Below are 20,271 nucleotides of genomic sequence, written 5' to 3' on the forward strand. Positions count from 1 at the left end.
CACAGCTCATGTAGCACTGGGCTAGTGTGTGTACACGTCCCCTCGGCCCTTCTCTTTATCCCTCATTGTCCGCTCTGGGCGTCGAGAGTGTCCGAGTTCTCCCTGAGCTCCCGATGCCCCAACGGCACCTGCGTCTTCAGGGACGTAACTGTTGTCTAACGTCCTCCTCCAGCGCTGTCCCGAGGCCGCTGGCCTCCTCTCCCTTCCTGCTCCGCCGTCCCCGCCCTCCCACCCTACACTCACTGGTGATGCCCATGTGGCCCCTGCCGCCTCTGCAGGTGCAGAAGAGAGCAGGGACCTAAACACCTGCCCAAGGGGAGGATTCCCGGGGCTCCTGGCCTCCCTCTGGGGGGCAGCCACTCCGTGCTGCACAGCCAGCAGCTGGGGTTCCCTGTGACAGTGTTGGGGAGATGCCCAGTTGGCCTCTACCCATCACATCACTTAGGCTGTTCTTTTATAAGAGATGCTAATTACATAACTCATGATTCATCAATTCACTCAACACACCCTTACTGAGCACTTGTTCGTGATCCCTCATTGATGGTGCAGCAGGAGGCCACTGAACTCTGAACCTTAGTGCTGATGTCTGTGAGCCTGAGGCCACCAGCCCCCATAGCACCTTTGTTTAAAGCACAGACCAAGCATCAAACTGTAGCATTCTTTGGAGGCTGACACCTGAGCCCAGGTGTCAGGATCAAAGCTCTCTTGACAGAACGGTGTGGCTCTTCTGCAAACTCCCACCAGATAATCCAGCTGTTGAAAAATCTGAGATAGCGACCTAAGACATTGCTATGAGTCCTCCTCATCATAGCCTCTGATGACCCCATGTCTGCGAGGACCACACAGCCCCAGAGACATGGCTAATCCCATGTGCACAATCGTGACCTCCTCACCACACTCGCCTTCTTACGGTCCTCCCCGTATCCCGGTCACCCCAGGGACAGAGCAGTTCCCAAGCAGTCACTTTCAGGGCAAGCTGTGGTCACGGGGAAGGTCAGCCAGCATCTGACCTCACCCTGCAGACACGGTCCTGCTCCCTCCTCCCTCCATGGCAAAGCAGTGTCCCAAAGCAGTGTCCCTAAGTAGGACACTCCGAGTGAGGTGGGGGGGGCAGGTGTTGGGAGACAAAGCCCTCCCACACGGGACTTCTCCAGGGAGCAGGTGTCTGACGAGCCAGGGAATGGGGACACCCCCTTCATGGTACGTCAGCTGTTGGGGTGCGTGAGGACTCGTCTGAGAGCAAACACCAGTGGGGACGTGCTGGGCGAGCAGGTGGTGAGCCGCCCCCTGCCTCTTTCGCAGGTGCAGGCCACCGGACGCGAGCTCTTCCAGCAGGTGTGCGACCTGACGAGCATCCGGGATGCCCACTTCTTTGGCCTCAGCGTGGTCAGAAGTAAGCAAGCATTGCCCCGAACAACCCCACCCGGTGGACCACCACCCAGGGTGTCAGCCTCCGCGGGGGCGGGGGGCTGAGTCTGAAGGATACCCCAGGCCTCCGCCTGGTGCCCACGTCATGCTCACGTGTTCCAGTGAGCACCCAGGCTGTCTGGGTGATTCTGTGCTGTGTCTGAGCACACTTGCGCACACACTTACATACACAGTCACACACACTCACACATTTACGTACTCATTTACACGCTCACACACGCACACATTTATATACTCAGTCACACTGGCACATATGCACACACATGCACACTTACATATTCTCACACGCAGGTGCTCACACTTTTAACCTACTCATACACGCACATTAAAACACACATACGCACACACACACGCACACACTTGCATATCCACACACATATACACTTACACACATACTCACATACTTGCACACACTCACACTTACATACTCACATATACTCATAAATGCACACACATACACTCACACTTGCATGCTCACATGCACTCACTCTCCCTTCTCAGGAGAGATGGGAGAGCAGACTCCCTCACTGCCTCTTGCCCTTTCTGGAATGGCAGGCTAGGTCCACTCCTTTGATCTGCTCTTCTGGGAGCCATTTGTACCAGGGGTCCGGGAAACGTTTGTCTGTAGCAGACCCTGGGTCAGAGGAAACCTCCCTGGTTTCTGTGTAGGAAACCTAGGAGTGGATGCCCTGGTAGGAGGAGATGGGGTGGAGCCGGCCTCATCTCCCTGCCCCGGGGCCCTCTGTGAGTCCCCAGCTCCCGGGCCTCTGCAGACCCCAGCGTCCATGGATGAGTGCCGGGTGGGAGAGAGGTGCAGCCGAGGGGCTGCCTGTGTGGGGAGACCCTAGTGCCACCCCGCACAGCACTCTGATGGGCGTGTGGCCTCAGACAAGGGCACGTGAGCCCCTGGCTGTGCCCAGAAGCAGATGGTGGTGCTGCCTGCGTGCAGTTCTTTACGTGGCTAGGGTGGCTCTCATCTATCCTTGGGGGCTCTGGGATTATCAGTATAGGGCACCCCTTTCCCAACCAAGGTAAGGAGACAGACAGTTGGAGATGAAACATGTCAGCTCTGTCACAACCAGCCCTCTGCCTCGTCCTCTGGTGTCTGCCCCCAGCCGCGGGGGGTGGACCAGCATCCCTCCTCAGTATCCAAGTGAGAGAGGAGGGGGGAGAAGGGGAAGGGGATGCCCCCCAGGGGCCATTAGGCACTAGGACTCTGGTCCCTCCCATGGCCTTGTGGCAGCTTTGTCCTGCAGATTGTAAAGTATTTTTCCTGAAGGACGCAATCCTGCGTGGCCCCTACGTGATGTCCCAGAGTCTTATTCCCACATTGGATTTCCTCGCTCCCGGCTGGCAGACAAGGTTCTGGAGTTGGGGCCCCCTGACCCTTTGGGGCTCAGACAGAATGGGAACTACAGAAAGACACATTACAGACAGGCGGGCTCGGTACCCAGCGTGTGGTTCATACCCGGGAGCAGCAGATTTCGCTTTTGTTGTTAAATTTTAATATTGGTGGACTTTTCCCAGTTTGCAGGGAAAGCTGAGTTAATGGGTAGCTTTGCCCCAATTTAACGTTTTTGTCCACAACCACTCTTTTAACCGCTGGACGCCAGCTGCTCTGTGTCTGGGGACACACAGACAACAAATCAGAGGAAACTCGTGTTTATATAGAAGCTTGACTCATTTGGGGAGGAGGGTGTGTGCCTGTGGTTGGGTCTCGTGCTTTGTACCTGTCATCTTGTTCTAGAATCGTCCTGTTGGTGGGACTGAGGTCATCATCACTGCGGAAAGCCCCTCGACTTGCTGGTGGGCCCTGGAGGAGGCCGAGTTGGGGGGCCTGGAGGCAGAGGGCTGGGGACCCCACTGGTTTCACAGGCACAGGTCTCATCTGACAGGACTGAGCCCACCTGAGTGAGGAAGTGGGGGGGAGGGGGCAGTAATACTTGGTGAATTCGTGGTGGAACTCCCTGCAGACCCAACCCTGGGGTGGGTGCGGGCTTAGGGCCCTGCCCCTCTGGGACGCTGTGGGGGGCGGAGTGCCCTCCTCTTCCTGAGCTTCGTCACTTGAGAGCCTGCGTCCCTCGGGCCCCCTCAGGGGCTTAGAGGAGGGCCCCTCTCGTTCTGCACAGCTGCCAGCCCGTTCGCCTGCCCCTGCCACAGCCCCGCTGGGGTTCTGGGCATGGGACGTGCGTGGACAGGCATGCGGGGAGTGTTCCGGGCTCGGGTACAGTGGGTGGGTGTGTTGTGGCTCCAGACGCAGGAGTGAAGAAATACCCCAAGCCCTGGGGTAGGCGCTTTCTTTGGGCGGGCGGCGTCTTTGCCAGCCGTGCAGGGTGCAGGGCCCCCATCCAGGGCTTGTCGTCGGGACCATCTCCGAGGGGCATGGGGTCGTTCTGGGGTGGGAGCTATGGCCCCTTCTCCTTCTAGCTGTTCTCCCATAAACAAAGGGCCCCAGGGTGCTCTGCTTTTCAATAGTGGTGAGATTCACTACAAAGACGGCGATGCTTACTTTAGGGAGTCGGTTCTGTCCTTGGGGTCTGTGGCTGGTGTCACCCCTCCACGGGTTTAAGAATGAAAAGAAAATCAGTCTGGAGGAAAGTGAGGAGAAAGTCGAGTGTCTCCACCTTGCTCTTTTATTCTCTTATTTAGTAGACGGTTTAAAGTGTCTTGTAACAAAAGAAGAAATCAAGAGAGAGTTGGGGGATGCCCCGGAAACCCTGGAGCAATGGAGGAGGGGTCCATTTTGTTGCGGATCAAATAAACAGTAGAAGGGCAGTCGCCAATATGGTGGAAACAGCCATCCTGGGATGGTGGTGTGCTGGGTCTCTGCTCTGTTCTGCCTTCTGTGTTCTGGGTTTTCTGCACGGAGACCACACTACTCTCATTCAGTCGGGGGAAGCCCCAAAGCGTCCCCCTACACCGAACGGTGAGCTTCCCCCGGCGGGGGAAGTGGGCCCTGACCAAGGGGAATTGAGCCGGCCTCTCTCAGGTGTCTCTCTGCCACCTGCTGCCTGGGAGCCTTCCAGAAAGAATGCCTTTCCTTCTGTGTTTCAGGGGGGCTCTTAGCAATGTGGCAGGTGAGTCGTGGTTGCTGTCCACACAATTTTAGAATTGCCTAGAATTCCTCCGGGACCTGGTGCTGGCAGCCCCAGCCCCACTCATGCTCAGATCTACTGGCACCTGCAAGCCGTGGGTTTGCAGCTGTCCTTCCCGTGTCTCGCTGCAGCCACCAACACTCTGGCTTCTATCTCTTGTTTTCCAAAATCTTGGCTGCTGTATATCCATTGTCACCCACCCCTGTAACCTCAATAGAATCTCCGGGACAGACAGCCCTGCATGCTCAGCCTGGTCTAGAACTCTGAGCTTATGCATCTTCGTTCTTACAGGCGGCCCAGAATTCCATTTATGTACGTCCCACCTCTGACCACAGGACCACGAGAGTTGTCCCCCTCTTCCAGGATCAGGTGTGCTGTGATGGGCATCCTATATAGAACACAGCTTTCCACACTGTGAGATTATGACCTTAAATTAAAATCTTAGAAGTGGGCTCACATGTTCCAACATAGACACGTTTCAGGTTTTAACAGAGGGCGGCAGCTGCCTGACGGCAGTGGACTCACGCCACACCGTGTGCCGCGTACACAGCCTGGGGGCGCCTCCCCACCCTGTTTGCACTGGTCGTTGCGTCTGACCAACATCTACACTTTCATTTATGCTTTTTCAAAAGTTATCGTTCGTGTGTTGAGCATCTCAAGCAGGATTAGGTCTCAGCAGACTGAGCAGAGTGGAGGAGGGATCCACGAGAGGCAGCGTCTCCCCTGGGAAGGTCCCCTGGGTGGGGCGGGGGCGGGCGTCGTCCCTCCACCCTCAGCCCTCCAGGAGTCCTGGCGCCTCTTCTGCCCTCCGCGTCCACTCCTGCTTTTCCTTCTCCAGCTCTCCTTACGACCTCGTTCAACCTGACTTTCCATGTAACTTTTTGTGATCACCTAGTTAGAGTGTTGGAACCATAGGACACCGCATGGTAAAGAGTCAACAGTACAAAAAGTGGGTCTTCAATGAAAACTGCATCGCCCTCCTCCTGGGGACCCTGCGGCGGGTTGGAGGTCCTCCCAGAAGGACTCATCTTAGACCCTTCGAAGTCCACGCCCTCACCCAGGAAAGAGCGGGTCTGAGAGGGTCAGGCAGGCAGTGGGGGCCTCTGCCCCACCTGCGGGGAGGAGCAGGGCCCTGGGCTCCCGCTCCTGAGGGCCAGCCTCTTGGCAGACCCCAGACTCTGCAAAGATACCTCTTCTCCCCACTCCTGGGGGGACACGGGGGCTGCTTGGTTCCCACAGGCCTGGGATTACAAGGCCCACATCCCGAAATTTCATTAAGTCTGGAATGCAGCTGCATTCCGGGGGTGGGGAGGGTGGGGAGGGTGGAGGGGGCAGGCAGATTGGATGGTGGGCTGAGCCCTCCCCCGCAGGATGTCCCCTGGGCGTGGGGCGTGGACAGTGATACCCCCACCACGGGGCAGGGGCTCTCTGGGGTCCCTTGCTCTCAGCCTCACGGACAGAACTCCAAGGAGGAGCCTCGGTGGGCTTTTCGGGCCCTGCCCAGGCCCTGGAGGCTGCGACGGGTAGTTGGAAGTAACCACGCCCTCTCTCCTATGTGAATTATTTTTAAAACTGTGGGGACAGCCAGTGTCTTAGGGACCAGGGTCCTCACTGTGCTGAAGGCGTCTGAAAGCAAATTGGGATCTTTGTGACTGACTGAGCTGCAAGTCCGGCCTCTCCCTCAGGAGCTTTGAGTCTTAGACTTGGAAGAGACGCTAAGATTTTTTTTAAAAAAACTTTATTTTAGAGCAGTTTTAGGTTCACAGCAGAATTGAGTGGCGGGTAGAGAGATTTCCCATATACTCCCTTCTCCCACATATGCATAGCCTCCCCTATTACAACTTCCCCACCAGAGTGGGACACTGGTTACAACTGGCGTGCGAACACTGACACATCATGATCACCCAGAGTCCATATTTACATTACGGTTCACTCTTGGTGCTGTACACTCTATCGGTTTGGACAAATGTATAATGACATGTATCCACTCTCATGGTATATGCAGAGTATTTCACTGCCCCAAAAATCCTCTGTGCTCTGCCCATTCATCCCTCCCTTCCCACACCCCAGCAACCACTAATATTTTTTTCTGTCTCCATAGTTTTACCTTTTCCAGCATGTCATATAGTTGGAATCATACAGTCTGCAGCCTTTTCAGATTGGCTTCTTTCACTTAGTAATATGCATTTCAGGTTCCTTCATGTCTTTTCATGGCTTGATTGCTCAATTCTTTTTAGTGCTGAGTAACACCCCATTGTCTGGAGGGACCACAGTTTATTTATCCAACACCCACTGAAGGGCACCTTGCATTTAAGAGCTCTGATCCAGCATCTGCCCCCTGCCAGCAGGACTGTCAGGGGAGCGAGGAGGTGGCCTGGGCAGGGTGGAGGGCTGGGTTCCTTCCTGCTTTGTTTGGGGACTGCACTCGAGGGTGGTATTTCCTGTCACCTGGTTCAGGGCTCTGTTTATTTTTTAGTGTCAGGAAACAACTGGAAGCTGCAGGGAGGGGGTGGGAGTGAGGGACCCAGCGAATGTGGTCAGATTGGAGGGGAAGGAGACGGCACGAGGCCCTGCAGGGGTGGCATCTCAGAGCCCCCGGCTCCAAGTCGTGAACGGGGAGCTTGGAACCCAAGGACCCTCAGGAGGGACGATGCTCGAGCACTGATGTCCTGGGGCCCCTTGAGCTGTGTGAGATGGTCTCTGCCACGTCCTTGGAGTCCTGGGAGGAGCAGACCCCTGTGCTAGTCAGCTCAGGCTGCCGTGACAAACACCACAGATGGGGCGGCTCAGAGGACAGGAATTACTGTCTCAGGGTCCTGGAGGCTGGAGCTCCCAGATCAGGCGTGGGCAGGGCTGGTTTCTCCTGAACCCTCTCTCCTGGTGTGCAGACAGCCGTCTTCTCCCTGTGCCTTCACGTGGTCATCCCTCTGTGCTTATCTGGTTCCCAACCTCCTCCTCTTATAGGAACACCAGTCATAGGGGATTAGTGGCCTCATTTTGCCTTAATCACCTCTGTAAAGGCCCTGTCTCCAAATTCACATTTAGAGGTGCTGGGGTTGGGGCTCCAACGTTGTGAATTTGGGGGACACAGTTCAGCCCACAACAGGAGACATGTCCAATCCTGATGAGAATGAGGAGACACAGCGAACCTCCCTCCTGTCTCACCCACCCGTCAGAGAAGGCCCCGCATGCAGGGCAAGGACTGGGTGGACCGCTGTGCCCGGTGACCCCGGAAGCACCTCCCGAGGCCAGGGCTACTGGGCCACAAGGTGAGCCCCATCCCTCAACTCCCCAACACTGCAGGAAGCCTCTCCAGATGTCCCCGTCACAGCCAGGACTAGCCGGACACTGGGCCTGCCCTCTGTCTACACGCGCGAACGCTGCCTGCGGAGCCCAGGGCCCACGTGTCAGACTATTCTGCTTGTCACCAAGGAGGGGCCTGCAAGGTGGCAGCTGGAACTGGGGGTGGTCCCAGACCACAGAAAAGGGCGAAGAGTAACCCTGCAAGGTAGCCTTGTTGACACGCTCTCACCATCAGGCTCGGCCATGGCTCCCACCACCCCTGCAGCGGCTGCTCCTGGCCCTTCCTGGTAACAGTTTCCTCGTCAGCGTGTATGGGCCCATGGGTCATCTTGTGCCGGCCCTCAGCCCTGACAGTAACAGAGAGAGGCCCTCTGGGTTTATGTTCCTCTCTAGGATAATTGTTTCATTTTTCCAGCTTCTAAAGGAAATACGTGGTTGTAACAGTCCAAAAATGCAGAAACTTATGTTTAGGAAGAAGTGTCTCCTGTGATCCCCTTCCCAGCACAGCCAGGTTAACATGCGTTGTTGACCTGAAGCTGGTGGATTTGGGTCCAGATTTACAGGCATTTTATTTTTAAAGGACTTAGTTCAGAGCTGGGAGAGGGGCATGGGGTTGGAGGTCAGGTCGTGTGGACATGGATTGTCAAACTGCCTTCCCGAACGTTGTGCCCAGTAGCAAGTGTTAGTTTCAATGTCTAACTCTCCTCCGCTTGGGAGAACCGTCCTGTGCAGCCAACATGTCTGACACTGGGACACAGTGACCCGCTCTCTCAGACTGCTACCTCGAGACAGCAGCCACAAGCTGCTCTGGTCGGACATCAGCCCGCTCTCAGCCACACTGCGTTGTTAAATGGTGACCCAAGGGTGGTGGGGATGCTCTGATGAAGGCCCTGCGTCTCCTTCTAGACAACGAGTATGTATTTATGGATTTGGAGCAGAAGCTCAGCAAATACTTCTCAAAGGACTGGAAGAGAGAAATGCATCAAGTAAGTTAAACTGTAGGTGGGGGGTAGGGTGGAGGCGCCTCAGGAGGGCCCCCTGCTGGACCCCCAAGAAGGGGCACCCCGTGTCTGGGACTGGAGCTGGGGCCAGGACACGGCGTGTGGTGCAGTGGTCCCTGCTCTGCGCAGATGGGCAGTCCGGATGCATGGCATGCCTGCCGCCCCGTGGAGTCCTGGGGCTGCCTCTCGTGGGGTCGGCCACGGTGCACAGCCAGCCCAACGGTGGTGTAGGTGAATGCTCTTGAATGCTACAGACAACTTTCCACTTGGTTTTTCCTATTAACAAACTCAGATAGAATCATGCACCGCCCCAGCTGCTAAGACCCGAGTGTGAGTTGAGAGCTGGTATGAATGATGTCAGGCGTCTACCTTGTTGAGAACACCATCCAACTGTCCGCTGTCCACTGAGGGCGGCTTATATGGCCTTGCTTCTCTCTACGCTTCCACCCCACAGGGAAATGGGAGATCCGGTGCCCCCTTCGTGGCCTTCCTCAGAGTGCAGTACTACGTGGAAAATGGAAGGCTCATAAGGTAATCGCTGACTGATTTTAAAGGGCATTCTCTGAATAGTGGAACTCCACCAAGGGGAACTGTAAGTCACATGAAGAACATGACTCTGCTGTTGCCTTGGGGCTGGGGGGCACAGTAAATCTGCTCAACCGAAATATGTGAAGGCTGTGTCACAAAGATAAGGCTTCTTCACACGCAGGCGTCTTCATTCTCTGGGGTGGGTACTTTCACGTGAGGGGTGTTGGGAGGGTTTGAAGATTTCCATTTTACACTGGAGCTCTCCTTCCACGTGGCGTGTTCCTGCTCTCGGCTGCACAGCTGCTGGTGTCTGGGCCTGGATGGGAAAGGTTTCCAGCAAGCACACCTGGTGGGCTTCCTTCTGAGTTACGGGAGCTGCTTTCTCAAGAGATCCACCCTAGAACTTGTAGGGTCACTCAGAGCTTCCTGGAACTTTCCAGGGACCTGAGTTACTCCCAGACCAGGGGCAGGTGAGGAGGCCCTGTGTCCCCAGGAATTCCCTGAGTAGGTGCAGGTGGGCCAGCAGCCTCCACAAGCCTTCTCAGGTTAAGAAACGGGGAGGAAGGGGTGTGTGGTTGTGTGGAAGGTTCTGGAGTGTGAGGGTGTGTATGGTTGTGTGGAAGGTCTGGAGCATGAGGGTGTGTGGTTGTGTGGAAGGTTCTGGAGTATGAGGGTGTGTGATTGTGTGGAAAGTTCTGGAGAGTGAGGGTGTGTGGTTGTGTGGAAGATTCTGGAAAGTGAAGGTGTGTGGTGTGTGGAAGGTTCTGGAAAGTGAAGGTGTGTGGTGTGTGGAAGGTTCTGGAAAGTGAGGGTGTGTGGTGTGTGGAAGGTTCTGGCAAGTGAGGGTGTGTGGTGTGTGGAAGGTTCTAGAATGTGAGAGTGTGTGGTTGTGTGGCAGGTTCTGGAGAGTGAGGGTGTGTGTGGCTGTAAGGAAGGTTCTGGAGAAGTCATGGAGGGAGAACTGGAGGTGTGGGGTGATGGAGGTTAGCTACTCTGTGCCCTGGGGCCGACTGTGGTCAGCAGTGTTAGAAGACCTTGAACTTGCCCTTCCCAGGGCTGAGTCTCCCGGCTCTCTGTGGCTGTCGGGAAATGAACAGAGGAAAGGGCTCGCCTGTTGGGAATGAGCGTCTGTATACTGGGTCTGCCCTGGTACCAGCGGGTTCAGATAGCCCTGCTCGTGGGCGCTTCCCTGGAGGGCTGTGTGGCCCGTGGTGTGACAAGACAAGGACATGACTACCTGGAGCCCAGGGAGGGCCTGGGAGCAGGGCAGCAGGAGGGCCGCAGGCTGTGGCGGGACCTCACCAAGACCTCCTGCGTCCTGCAGGGACAAGAGGGCCAGGCACCTGTACTACTGCCACCTGAAGGAGCGGGTGCTGAGGTCCCAGTGCGCCCACCGGGAGGAGGCCTACTTCCTGCTGGCCGCCTACGGGCTGCAGGCTGACCTGGGCAACCACCGGGAGCCGGCCCACGTCGGGAGGTACTTCGAGCCACACGCCTACTTCCCGCAGTGGGTAAGGCCGCCCTGGCTCCGCGGCTCCCCTGCCCAGAGAGAGCCTCCTCTCCGGCCCGGCCGTGGGGCGCAGGCCACGGGGAGCAGGGGCAGGAGGAAGGGCAGGCAGGCCTGACGCGCCTGTGGCTCCTTCCCCAGATCATCAGCAGGAGGGGCAGCGCCTACATCCTCAGGCACACGCCCGCCATGCACCGCGAACAGCGGGGCCTGAGCCCCAAGGAGGCCGTGCTGTGCTTCATCAGGGAGGCCTGCCGGCTCGAGGACGTGCCGGTCCACTTCTTCAGGCTATACAAGGTCAGACCAGGCGGCCGCCGGGGGAGATGGGAGTCCAGGCGCACCCCAGATGAGTGGAGCCCACGGGCCAGGACACGGACCCCTGGACAGGACAGTACCTCGTGGTTGACCTGTGACCAGATGCTGACCCTGGACAGGACAGAGCTCCATGGTTGACCTATGACCAGATGCTGACCCCAGGGCAGGAGAGACAGTGCCCCCATGGCTGACCTGTGACCAGGACCCTGACCCCAAGACAGGAAGGATGGTGCCCCAACGGCCAACCTGTGACCAGGAACCTGACCCCAGGACAGGAGGGAGGGTGCCCCCATGGCTGACCTGTGACCAGACCCTGACCCCAGGACAGGAGGGATGGTGCCCCCACGGCTGACCTGTGACTAGGACCCTGACCCCAGGACAGGAGGGACAGTGCCCCCACGGCTGACTGATGACCAGCACCCTGACACCAGGACAGGAGGGATGGTGCCCCCACGGCTGACTTGTGACCAGATGTGACCCCAGGACAGGAGGGACGGTGCCCCCATGCCTGACCTGTGACCATTGTGACGCCAGGACAGGAGGAACAGGTGTCTTGACACATGGCTGATGTAGTGTGTGGAAGTGGCGTCTATGTGGTGGTTTGCTGTGGTTCTACAGTGTGGACGGGTTAAATTAAACTTGTAGGGAGTGTCCTGGAACCAACCCCGCCCCGCGTTCCTGTGGCCAGTGCTGTCCCCACTAGTGTTGGGACAGGCGAGGCTGTCTGTGAGGGTTGGCCCCGGTGTCTTCCTGCCAGTGTCCACATAGGACGTGGCTTTGGTTCTGGGGAAGGCCCGACACATGAGGGAGCTGGGATGATGGCTTGTCGGGGTCTGAGGCGCTCAGGGGTCTGGCAGAGGGAAAGTGTGAGCAGGAGGCGAGCAGGGGGCGGTAACAGGCCTCCGGATCTGGAGGGGAAATGGGAGGGGCCGGGGGAGCTGGGCCTCAGCCCGGGGCACAGGGGACCTCGGGCGCCCCTGGCCTGACGACACCCTGCCCTCAGTGAGGAGGCCCACCCACCCCCGGCACAGGGCTCTTCTCCCCTCTGTCGTCGTGTCCTTCTAGGATAAGAAGGAAGAATGGCCTACGATTGTGCTGGGGCTGACCCTGAAAGGAATGCACGTCTATCAGGTGACGGACGGGGCCCCGGGAGCCCCTCGCCCTCCTCCCTCCCTCTCTCCCTCCCCGCCCGCTCCAGGGCTGGCCTGGCTGCCTTCCTCTGGCTGACCCTCTGGACACGGCCGGCGCTGCTGTTCTGCAGGAGGTGAACCACGCTCCGCAGCTGCTCTGCGACTTCCCCTGGTCCCACGTAGGGAAGCTGGCCTTCCTGGTGCGTGTCTGATGGGGCTGAGGTGGTAGCGGGGCAGCCCGGTGGACGCTTGTCCTGCGGGGATTTTACTGGGCCCCCTGTCCTCCGTGAGGTGCAGGCACAGCCAAGACCCTGGCAGGGGGTGACCCAGGCCTGGCACTTTGCACCCACTTTCTGGTTCCCATGTGAAGAAGATAACAGGAAATGAGGAGCAGTCCCAGAAATGCACTGCTCTGGCCTCGGCTTCCAGACGCCCCGTTCCTGTAGTCCCGGCCCCACGTGGTCACCCTGGGCCAGGCTTGGCACTCGGGGTGGAGGGAGGGGCAATGAGGGCCCTGGACGCAGGCTCACCGCCCGCCCTTTCTCTGGATGGTGGAACTGAGGCCTGGTGTCCCGTCCTGGATCACGTGCACCCCCACACAGCTGTCGGCTGAGGGGAGGTGCCCAGCCCTCTCATAACTGAGTGCAGAGTGGTGTGCACCCCGCCTTACAGGAACCCTAAAAACCTACCTGCAAAACAGAAACAAAGGCAGCTTCCCAGTTTGGGTTATGGCTGATGTTTAAGACACTCTCTCCTGTCGTCCTAGAGGGCTTGCTTGTAAAATTACATCTTGTCTTTTCTTCGTTCAGGGGAAGAAGTTCGAGATCCGGCTGGACGGCCTGCCCTCGGCCCGGAAGCTTGTGTACTACACGGGCTGCGCCTCGCGCTCCCGCCACCTGCTTCAGCTGCTCAGCACCAGCCATCAGCTGCACCTCACCCTGCAGCCTGTCCTGCGACGGCTGCGGCAGCTGGAGGAGGCCGAAGGTGGGCACTGTCCAAGTCGACAGGTGCCGACAGGCGGGCCCAGGGGTGGGCGATGCAAGGGCTGCAGTAACCCCCCGCGGTTCCTGGAAGTCCCGCTGTGCATGCACAAGTGTGTGTGTGTGTGTGTGTGTGTGCACGTGTGAGAGTGTGTGTGACTGTGTGCATGTGTGCATGTCTGCTGGTATGTGGGGGCCACTTAGGGGCCCTCAAATTGAGAATGACGTGAGAGCCTGGGGAGAATTATGACAAGGGCACATCTTAGGAGTATACCAGCTGCGGGTGACAGGTTCCACCTTGGTGGCCTGGGCTGTAACCATGGACACTTCGGGCCCTGATCTCTGGGCGATGCTTCCCTCCCCTCACGCTGCATCTCCTGGGCCTCAGTGCCCGCTCAGGGCATGGGCAGTCGGCAGGACCCCAGGGCCACCGTTGACCACTTGGGGCTCTAGGAACACAGCGGCACCTCTGTCTGTCTCCAACGCCCGCTCACGTCTGCGGCCCCTCCTCTCCCTGCGCAGAGAAGAAGTGCTACCGGGAGTCCTACATCAGTGACTCGCTGGAGATGGAGATGGAGCTGGACCCAGCTGGCGGGGGCCCCCCTGGATCCCTTGGCAGCGGGGACAGCGGGAACAGTAGGCAGCGTCCCGCCCACTGCCTCTCGCTCCTCTCGGCCAACAGCCACGGCAGCTCCCACACGTCGGGCATGGAGGCCGAATCGCGGCCTGTGGAGCCCCGGGAGATGTCGGTGGACGAGCCCCTGGTGGCCGAGGCGTTGGGCGGGGAGGTGCTGTCCTGCAGCTCCAGCGCCAGCCACAGCAGCAGCGGCACGGACGGTGGCGGGCCCAAGGGCGACACCCGGGACCAGGGGGACGGTGAGTGTGCGGCCCGGCCAGTCCCCGGCTCAGCCATCACTGTGGGCACAGAGGTAACAGGGGCCTCCCCTGAGAGAGGACAGGTGCATGTGACTGTGACTCCTGGGGACCTTGTGACACTGGGGTCCCCACCACCACAGGCAGCCTTGAGGCCTGGGGTCAGAGATGGCAGGACGGGGTCCTCCCTGAAGGTGTGGTGAGGTGGACGTCCTCCAGCCTTTTCTGCAGCTGGTCACAGGAGGCCCCTGGACACGTCCCATTTATGGTCCAGCCGTCAGAAAGTGCCTCAGCCGGGTTTCTCGTGTTACAGTCGGATTCAGTAGAAGTCACACGACGAGAGAGCAGTCATCAGTCAGCCACTCCTAGGAGTCCTGGGACCGTTAGCGTGAGCTCCTTGTCCTCAGGGACGCTTCCACACTCGGTCCAGGCGTGTAGGGCCCTGAAGTGGCTCCGTTGCCACCCCAGGAGGGTTACATCGGCTCTGCTGCTCCCTGAGCATCTGCAGCACCCACCTTGACAGTGGACGTGATGAGTGAACATGGTGACCTCAAGGCCCAGCCACCCAGGGCCACCCAGGCCATTCAGGTCACCCAGTGTCACTCAGCATCACTCAGCCACCGGGGCCACCCAGGATCAGATGGTTTTGGTCGCTAACCTGCTGCATCCACTTTTACATTCTGAGTGTCTGGTCACAGGTAAAGGATGGATTGGCCTCACTCTGAGCTTCTGTCCAAGCGTGTGGTCTGCACTCCAGTGTGAACAATAATCGTAATACCATATTTGCCCAGTCCAAGCCCGTTTTGATTAGGCATCAGGACATCTGGTCAACCAAAGCAGCCATGTGCAGAAGGACAGGGCAGTGTGAGCCCACGGGCAGGGGGCCCCTGTAAGGATGCAGCTGGGCCAAGCTCTCACTTCCATGGGCGGGGACCGCCTGAGCGAGGAGGAACCTGGTGACCCACAGTGTGCCCCATGGAAACCACGGTCAGAGGGGACTCAGACCCCTTGCGTGGGGAACATGCTGATCACGTCTGCGATCACAGATGTCTTTCTGCCCACCACCGCCCTCGGGTGGGAGGCCCACCTCTCTGCGGCCCTGACAGCCCTGGGAGGAGGGGAGGCAGGGGCCACAGAGGTTCCGGGCCGCATCTCAGAGTGAGAGTCCCCAGGGGAGAAGCACAGTGAGGGGTGGGCTGCCATCAGAGAGGTGCAGGAGGTTGTCCTCCACCTGCTTATGCCCGCTCGCCTCCTCGCAGCCTCTCGCCAGGAGCCCCTGTCGGTGGTGCGGGTAACCCTGCTCAGGATGAGGGGCCAGAGCACCGAGGCCCTGCACCAGGTATGACCCCCACCCACCCCGCTGTGGGCCAGGCAGCCCCAGGCCCGGCTCCTACTCCCTGTTCTCCCGGCCAGCCCCATCAGGGACCCACAGCCTACCTAGGCCACCCGAGGGTCCCTGGGCATCAACCCCTGGAACGGGCAGTAGGGGAACGGGGCTTTCAAAGAACAAGGCAGCTCGGGGGCTGGTTCTCCTCGCCTCAGCACCTGAGTGAGCCGGCTTGTGTGTGGGGCTCCTTCCTGGCTGCCCACTCACTGCGTGGCCATGTCCCCCTCCACCATCCACCATCCAGGGTGGTGGGCACGTGTGTGGGGCTCTGGGGGCTACTCCAGGTGCAGAAAGAGGGGCCATAGCCAGTGGTTCTGGGGTGCCAGGGAGAGGACGGGGGACTGGGGGTTCCCGGCCTGGCTTGGAGCTGACCTGGGGGTGGAGCCCCTGGAAAGAGAGAGAATATTAGGATCTGATTTGACTCACAGAGAGGGACGGAAGTAGACGCGGGGAGGGAGAGGGGAGCCGGCAGGAGCCTGGGCAGGGTCAGCCCCCAGCGGCTGGCGCTCTGGCCCCAGAGCCTCTGTGGGGGGGTGAGGGGCAGCCCCCGTGACCCCTGCTGCCTGCTCTGCAGCAGGGGCTGAGCTCCCTGCGGGTTGTGGGTGGTCTCAGATCTCAGGCCCTGTGGCACAGAAGCCCAGTTAGTTCACTTCTGTGTAGTGGGCGCTCAGCTGGACCCTAACATGGATGATCAACGGCCCCTCCAAGCTGGGGCTCTGGACAAGTTTCCTCACACAGGAAATGGTGGGATGGGGGCTGTTCCTGACTCCAAGGATACTTCCAGATCTTATTCCTGAAATCTATCAAGTAGTAATAATCCGGATGAGTTCAAAATAAAACAACGACCTAGGGACATGTGGCCCCAGTCTCCTCGGAACAGGGGGTGGGCTCTGCCGTGAGGGTGCCTCCCCGAATGGGTCAGGTGCCCCGCAGACACAAGAGCACCCTCCCTGCCATGGAAGTGGCCTCCGAGAGGGGACAGGAGGGGGAGGGCCGGAGAGAAGGACAGAGTAGAGGGTCGGCTCAGCCGTGTTATGGCTGGAACAAGGCGGTTGAGTAAGGACAGGGGTCAGGGATCTTCTGGGAGAGGCGACTCGGGGGGCGGCCTAAAGGACCGCGAGGAAGCCTATAGGCATCGCCAGCGGGAACAGCACGTGCCAGGGCCCCAGGCCTGCGCGCGGGCGGGAGGTCAGGTCAAGGGCGCTGCGGGACGGGATCCGAGGGGCCGGCCTAGACTGGCCGGAGAGGGGAGGAAGGCGGCTGCAGACAGGTCTCTCCCGCAGGTCCCTAAGGCGGAGGACCGGCCCCGCCGCAGTGTGGACGACGCGCGCCCGCTCCGCGACCAGCGCCCCACGCCCGCCCCGCGCAGCCGCCCCTTGGGGCCCGCGACGCCGCGCGGATGGACGTCCACGAACTGCCTCTCCCTGCACCTGCTCGGGCACGACCAGCTCCCGCAGGAGTTCGTGGTGTAGGCGCCTCGCCGCGCGGCTCCGCCCACGAGGGGCTGCGTCTACAGTGCACGGCTCCGCCCACTAGGGGCTCGGTCCACGCAGCACGGCTCCGCCCATGCAGGGCTCGGTCCACACTGCAGAGTCCCGCCCACACGGGGCTCCGTCCACATGGCACAGCTCGTCTACACTGCACGACTCCATCCACGCAGAACGGCCTTGTCCATCCGTCAACGCGGTGCGGCTCCATCCGCGCCTCACCAGCCTCCTACTTCAGGAGAGTCTCTGGCCCTCGTCCTTTCTGCCCTGGAGGCTCCGCCACCCACCGCCTGGTGACCGAGGCTTCAGGCACCGCCCTCTCAACTCCCGGCCCACTTCTCCTGCATCGTCTCCTGTCAGAGGTGTGGAGCCCGCTCTGACTTCAGGACTGGAGGTGACCAGTAGGTCCCACTTCTCGTGCCGACCATGGCAGGTCCATGCTCCTTCCATCCAGGTCTCTGGGAGGCGAAGCCACGGTCCGCCGGTCTCCAGAGGAGTAGGGGGTGGGCAGTGCTGGCCCCTGGGGCAGTCCTTCACCCATTCTAATCTGGGAGGGAAGGTGTCCTAGCTGCCCCCAGCTGTTGGTGAGACCCCTGGGGCTTCCTTCTGTCGCTGACTCCCTGCTGGATGGTCAGACCAAGTGTGAAAGCCTTTTGGGAGTCCTTGAGCTCAAGGTCATAGTCACTGTCACTACGCTGGCCACGGGCTCCCGCTGGACCACCCTCTCTGCAATCCCTGCTGCTCACAGTCCTGGGCCCATGGACAGAGGCCCCTCTGTGAGGTGTGGGCCCAGCTCTGCCACTTCAGACGTGGCGGTGTCCACCATCCACAGAGTGCCAACATCACAGGAGGCACCAGGCCCTGAACCGCACGGCCACATGGACACCTGGTCCCTGTGGAGTCATAAAGTCCCGCAGCAGGAAGCCAGAGGGCGGCTGGGCTAACGTGCGAAGCAGCCATCTGTATCCTGGATACACCTCATTCTCTGCCGAAGGAAGCGCCCCAAGACAGGGTGGAGGCCTGCACAGAGCCTCAGTGTCTTCCTTCTTTCCATCACGAGTCAGGCTTTGAAACGGGGAGATAACGCCGTGTCCTTTTCCCACCTCCTCCCCTAAATATCCATCCAGTCCAAAGAGCTGTGACCTGCCGGCAGCAGGGGCGTGCAGGGCTCCCAGCCCGGGTCAGCGCTGGTCACCCTTTAGGGGTCATTGCCACTGCACCCCCACCTGGTGTCAGAAGATTGGATGGGAGGTGGGGGCACAGATGGGGCTAGAGGGGCCCTGACCCCGCCCCTCCCTCCCCGAGGAGTCTGGGTGGGAGACGTTCTTCCTCACTTCCACCATGTCTCTGGTTGGCGGCTCCACAGCTGCCTTCACAGCGGGTTGAGCTTTATAGTTTATGCCGAGAGCGATTCCTGGAAAATTGTGCTTTGAGGGACTGTTGACCTTCAGTCAAGGCCTGACCGTGAGTGCGTTAAGAGCAGGCTGTGCATGCATGACAGCACACACGTGGCCCCAGCCCCAGGGGCCTATTTGGGCTTGGACACACACGGCAGTGTCGGCAGGCCTGGGGGGTTGGGCGTCGTTAATGGCTGTGCTTTCCTTTCAGTCAGGGCGCCTTCCCCAGGGCTGAGGCAGCTCCCCTCCCCGCCCCCAGGGCCCTGTCTGCAGGTGGCCTTCCTGGAAGCACGGGGAGCTGCTGGTGCTGAGTCAGCGGGTGGAGGGAGCCAGCGCTAGCAGACTGGCGTCTGTGTCCCCAGGTGGAAGGCGGGGCTTGTGCTGCACCTTGCCTGCCTCCTGACCCCAGGTGGGCCTGTGTTCCTTCCACAGGCTCCAGGGAGGGCCACTGTGGAGCAGGTGGCACTCGACGGGTGACAGCGCCCTCCCAGCCTGAGGCTCGTGACGGGCACCAGGGTGTGGTGTGACCTAATTCACCTGTGGACCCCTCGGCCGTCTCCCCTCGCAGGGGATCCGCACACACACATACCTGCTGTCATCCTCATCTACACGGACTGACCTGTAGTTTGCTGTCAGCTCCAAGCACTCAATGTCCCTGCACAGCCCTGTGCCTGGGACGTCATCGTCCTCACTGTTCTGCTCGTGCTGTGAAGCCCCCGCGGGGCCGTGTCCATCTCACACTCATTCTGGAGATGGAGGGCCAAGCTTGAGCCGGGGAGGGGGCAGGGGTGCGTAACCAGGTGGATGCCGCCCAGGCCGGACTCTCGGTCCTTGCTGTGAAAGGAAGCCTTGTGTGTACATACCGGCACCCGTAATAAAGAACCCAAACACGCCGTGTTGGTACCTGAGCCAGCCTGCGCTGGGCGGGCCAGGGGGCTGGGCCCGAGGAACATTCGCTGCCCACTGAGGGCTTCACTCCGTGAACAACCACCGTGTCCTACCACTGCATGGACAGAGGGACATGGAGGGGCGACTAGCCCACACTCCGTGGAGCAAATATTTATCTAACTCGTTTCTTAAAGAAGCGTGGCAAAAAAACCCACCTCCATCTGTGGTCTGGAGTTGCTGAAGGGCAGCTCTGTCCTGGGGGACAGGCCAGGCAGAGGTGGCCAGGGGTCGAGGTGGCCTCATCTGCGCAGCCCTCCCCTCGTTAAACAGACGTCGCCGAGGCAGGTCATGCACCAGCCCTGGGCAGATGCCAGGCGGGGACAGCGCCCCTGACGTGGTGCACGGTGAGGACCAGAGTCAGCGGTGGTGTCGCGGGTTTCCTGGGCTGCCCGTCAGTGCCCTGTGCCGGAGGTACCCACATGCCCAGCTGGGCCGCCCCAGGCAAAGGGCCACCCAGGTCACCGAGCCTGGGGGCCACAAGAGCAAGAAGGTGAGGGAGGGGCAGCCGAGCGTGTGGTCAGGCCCTGAGGATGGAGGAAGAGCATCCAGACCTGTTGGGGCCTGAGTCCTGCCGTCCTGTGCGTTTCTGAAGTCGTGCTAAGACGGGTCCCCACAGTAAACAGAGGGCTGGGTCTTCCCTGATCTAAGCTCTGTGGCTCTCTTTCTGCTAAAGAAACTTGGGGCACGAGAGCCCAGCCCGACGGACCCATTTGCTGTTCCACAGAGAAGGCAGCAGTCAGGGGAGCTGAGCATCAGGGTGGGGCAGGCATGAGCTGGTGGGGCCAGGACCCACGCACACACACACCCACAGGCACAGGCGAGCACACAGGCACGCAGAACGTGGGTAGATGTGGCGAGTTGACACGGAGCGGTGGAGGGAGGCCTTCACTGG

At 59.8% G+C, this 20,271-nt stretch overlaps 1 protein-coding gene across 3 annotated transcripts in view; it reads left to right on the plus strand.

Annotated features, from left to right (window-relative positions):
* Positions 1–17,095, plus strand: part of FRMD1 (FERM domain containing 1) — a 35,702-nt gene extending 18,607 nt beyond the window's left edge. For 2 of the 3 annotated variants that reach the window (XM_058533980.1, XM_058533979.1), the window contains 11 exons: positions 1,303–1,393; positions 8,733–8,812; positions 9,282–9,358; positions 10,680–10,866; positions 11,004–11,159; positions 12,243–12,308; positions 12,439–12,507; positions 13,117–13,291; positions 13,810–14,163; positions 15,420–15,499; positions 16,831–17,095. In XM_058533980.1, the coding sequence (XP_058389963.1) occupies positions 1,303–1,393; positions 8,733–8,812; positions 9,282–9,358; positions 10,680–10,866; positions 11,004–11,159; positions 12,243–12,308; positions 12,439–12,507; positions 13,117–13,291; positions 13,810–14,163; positions 15,420–15,499; positions 16,831–17,019 (1,524 nt within the window). In that variant the 3' untranslated portion in view covers positions 17,020–17,095. The remainder of the gene's footprint in view (positions 1–1,302; positions 1,394–8,732; positions 8,813–9,281; positions 9,359–10,679; positions 10,867–11,003; positions 11,160–12,242; positions 12,309–12,438; positions 12,508–13,116; positions 13,292–13,809; positions 14,164–15,419; positions 15,500–16,830) is intronic. The other variant, XM_058533982.1, reaches the window with a different exon arrangement.
* Positions 17,096–20,271: the final 3,176 nt, after the last annotated feature.

The sequence above is a fragment of the Diceros bicornis genome, chromosome 39, assembly GCF_020826845.1.
Source record: "Diceros bicornis minor isolate mBicDic1 chromosome 39, mDicBic1.mat.cur, whole genome shotgun sequence".
NCBI classification, from domain to species: Eukaryota; Metazoa; Chordata; class Mammalia; order Perissodactyla; family Rhinocerotidae; genus Diceros; species Diceros bicornis.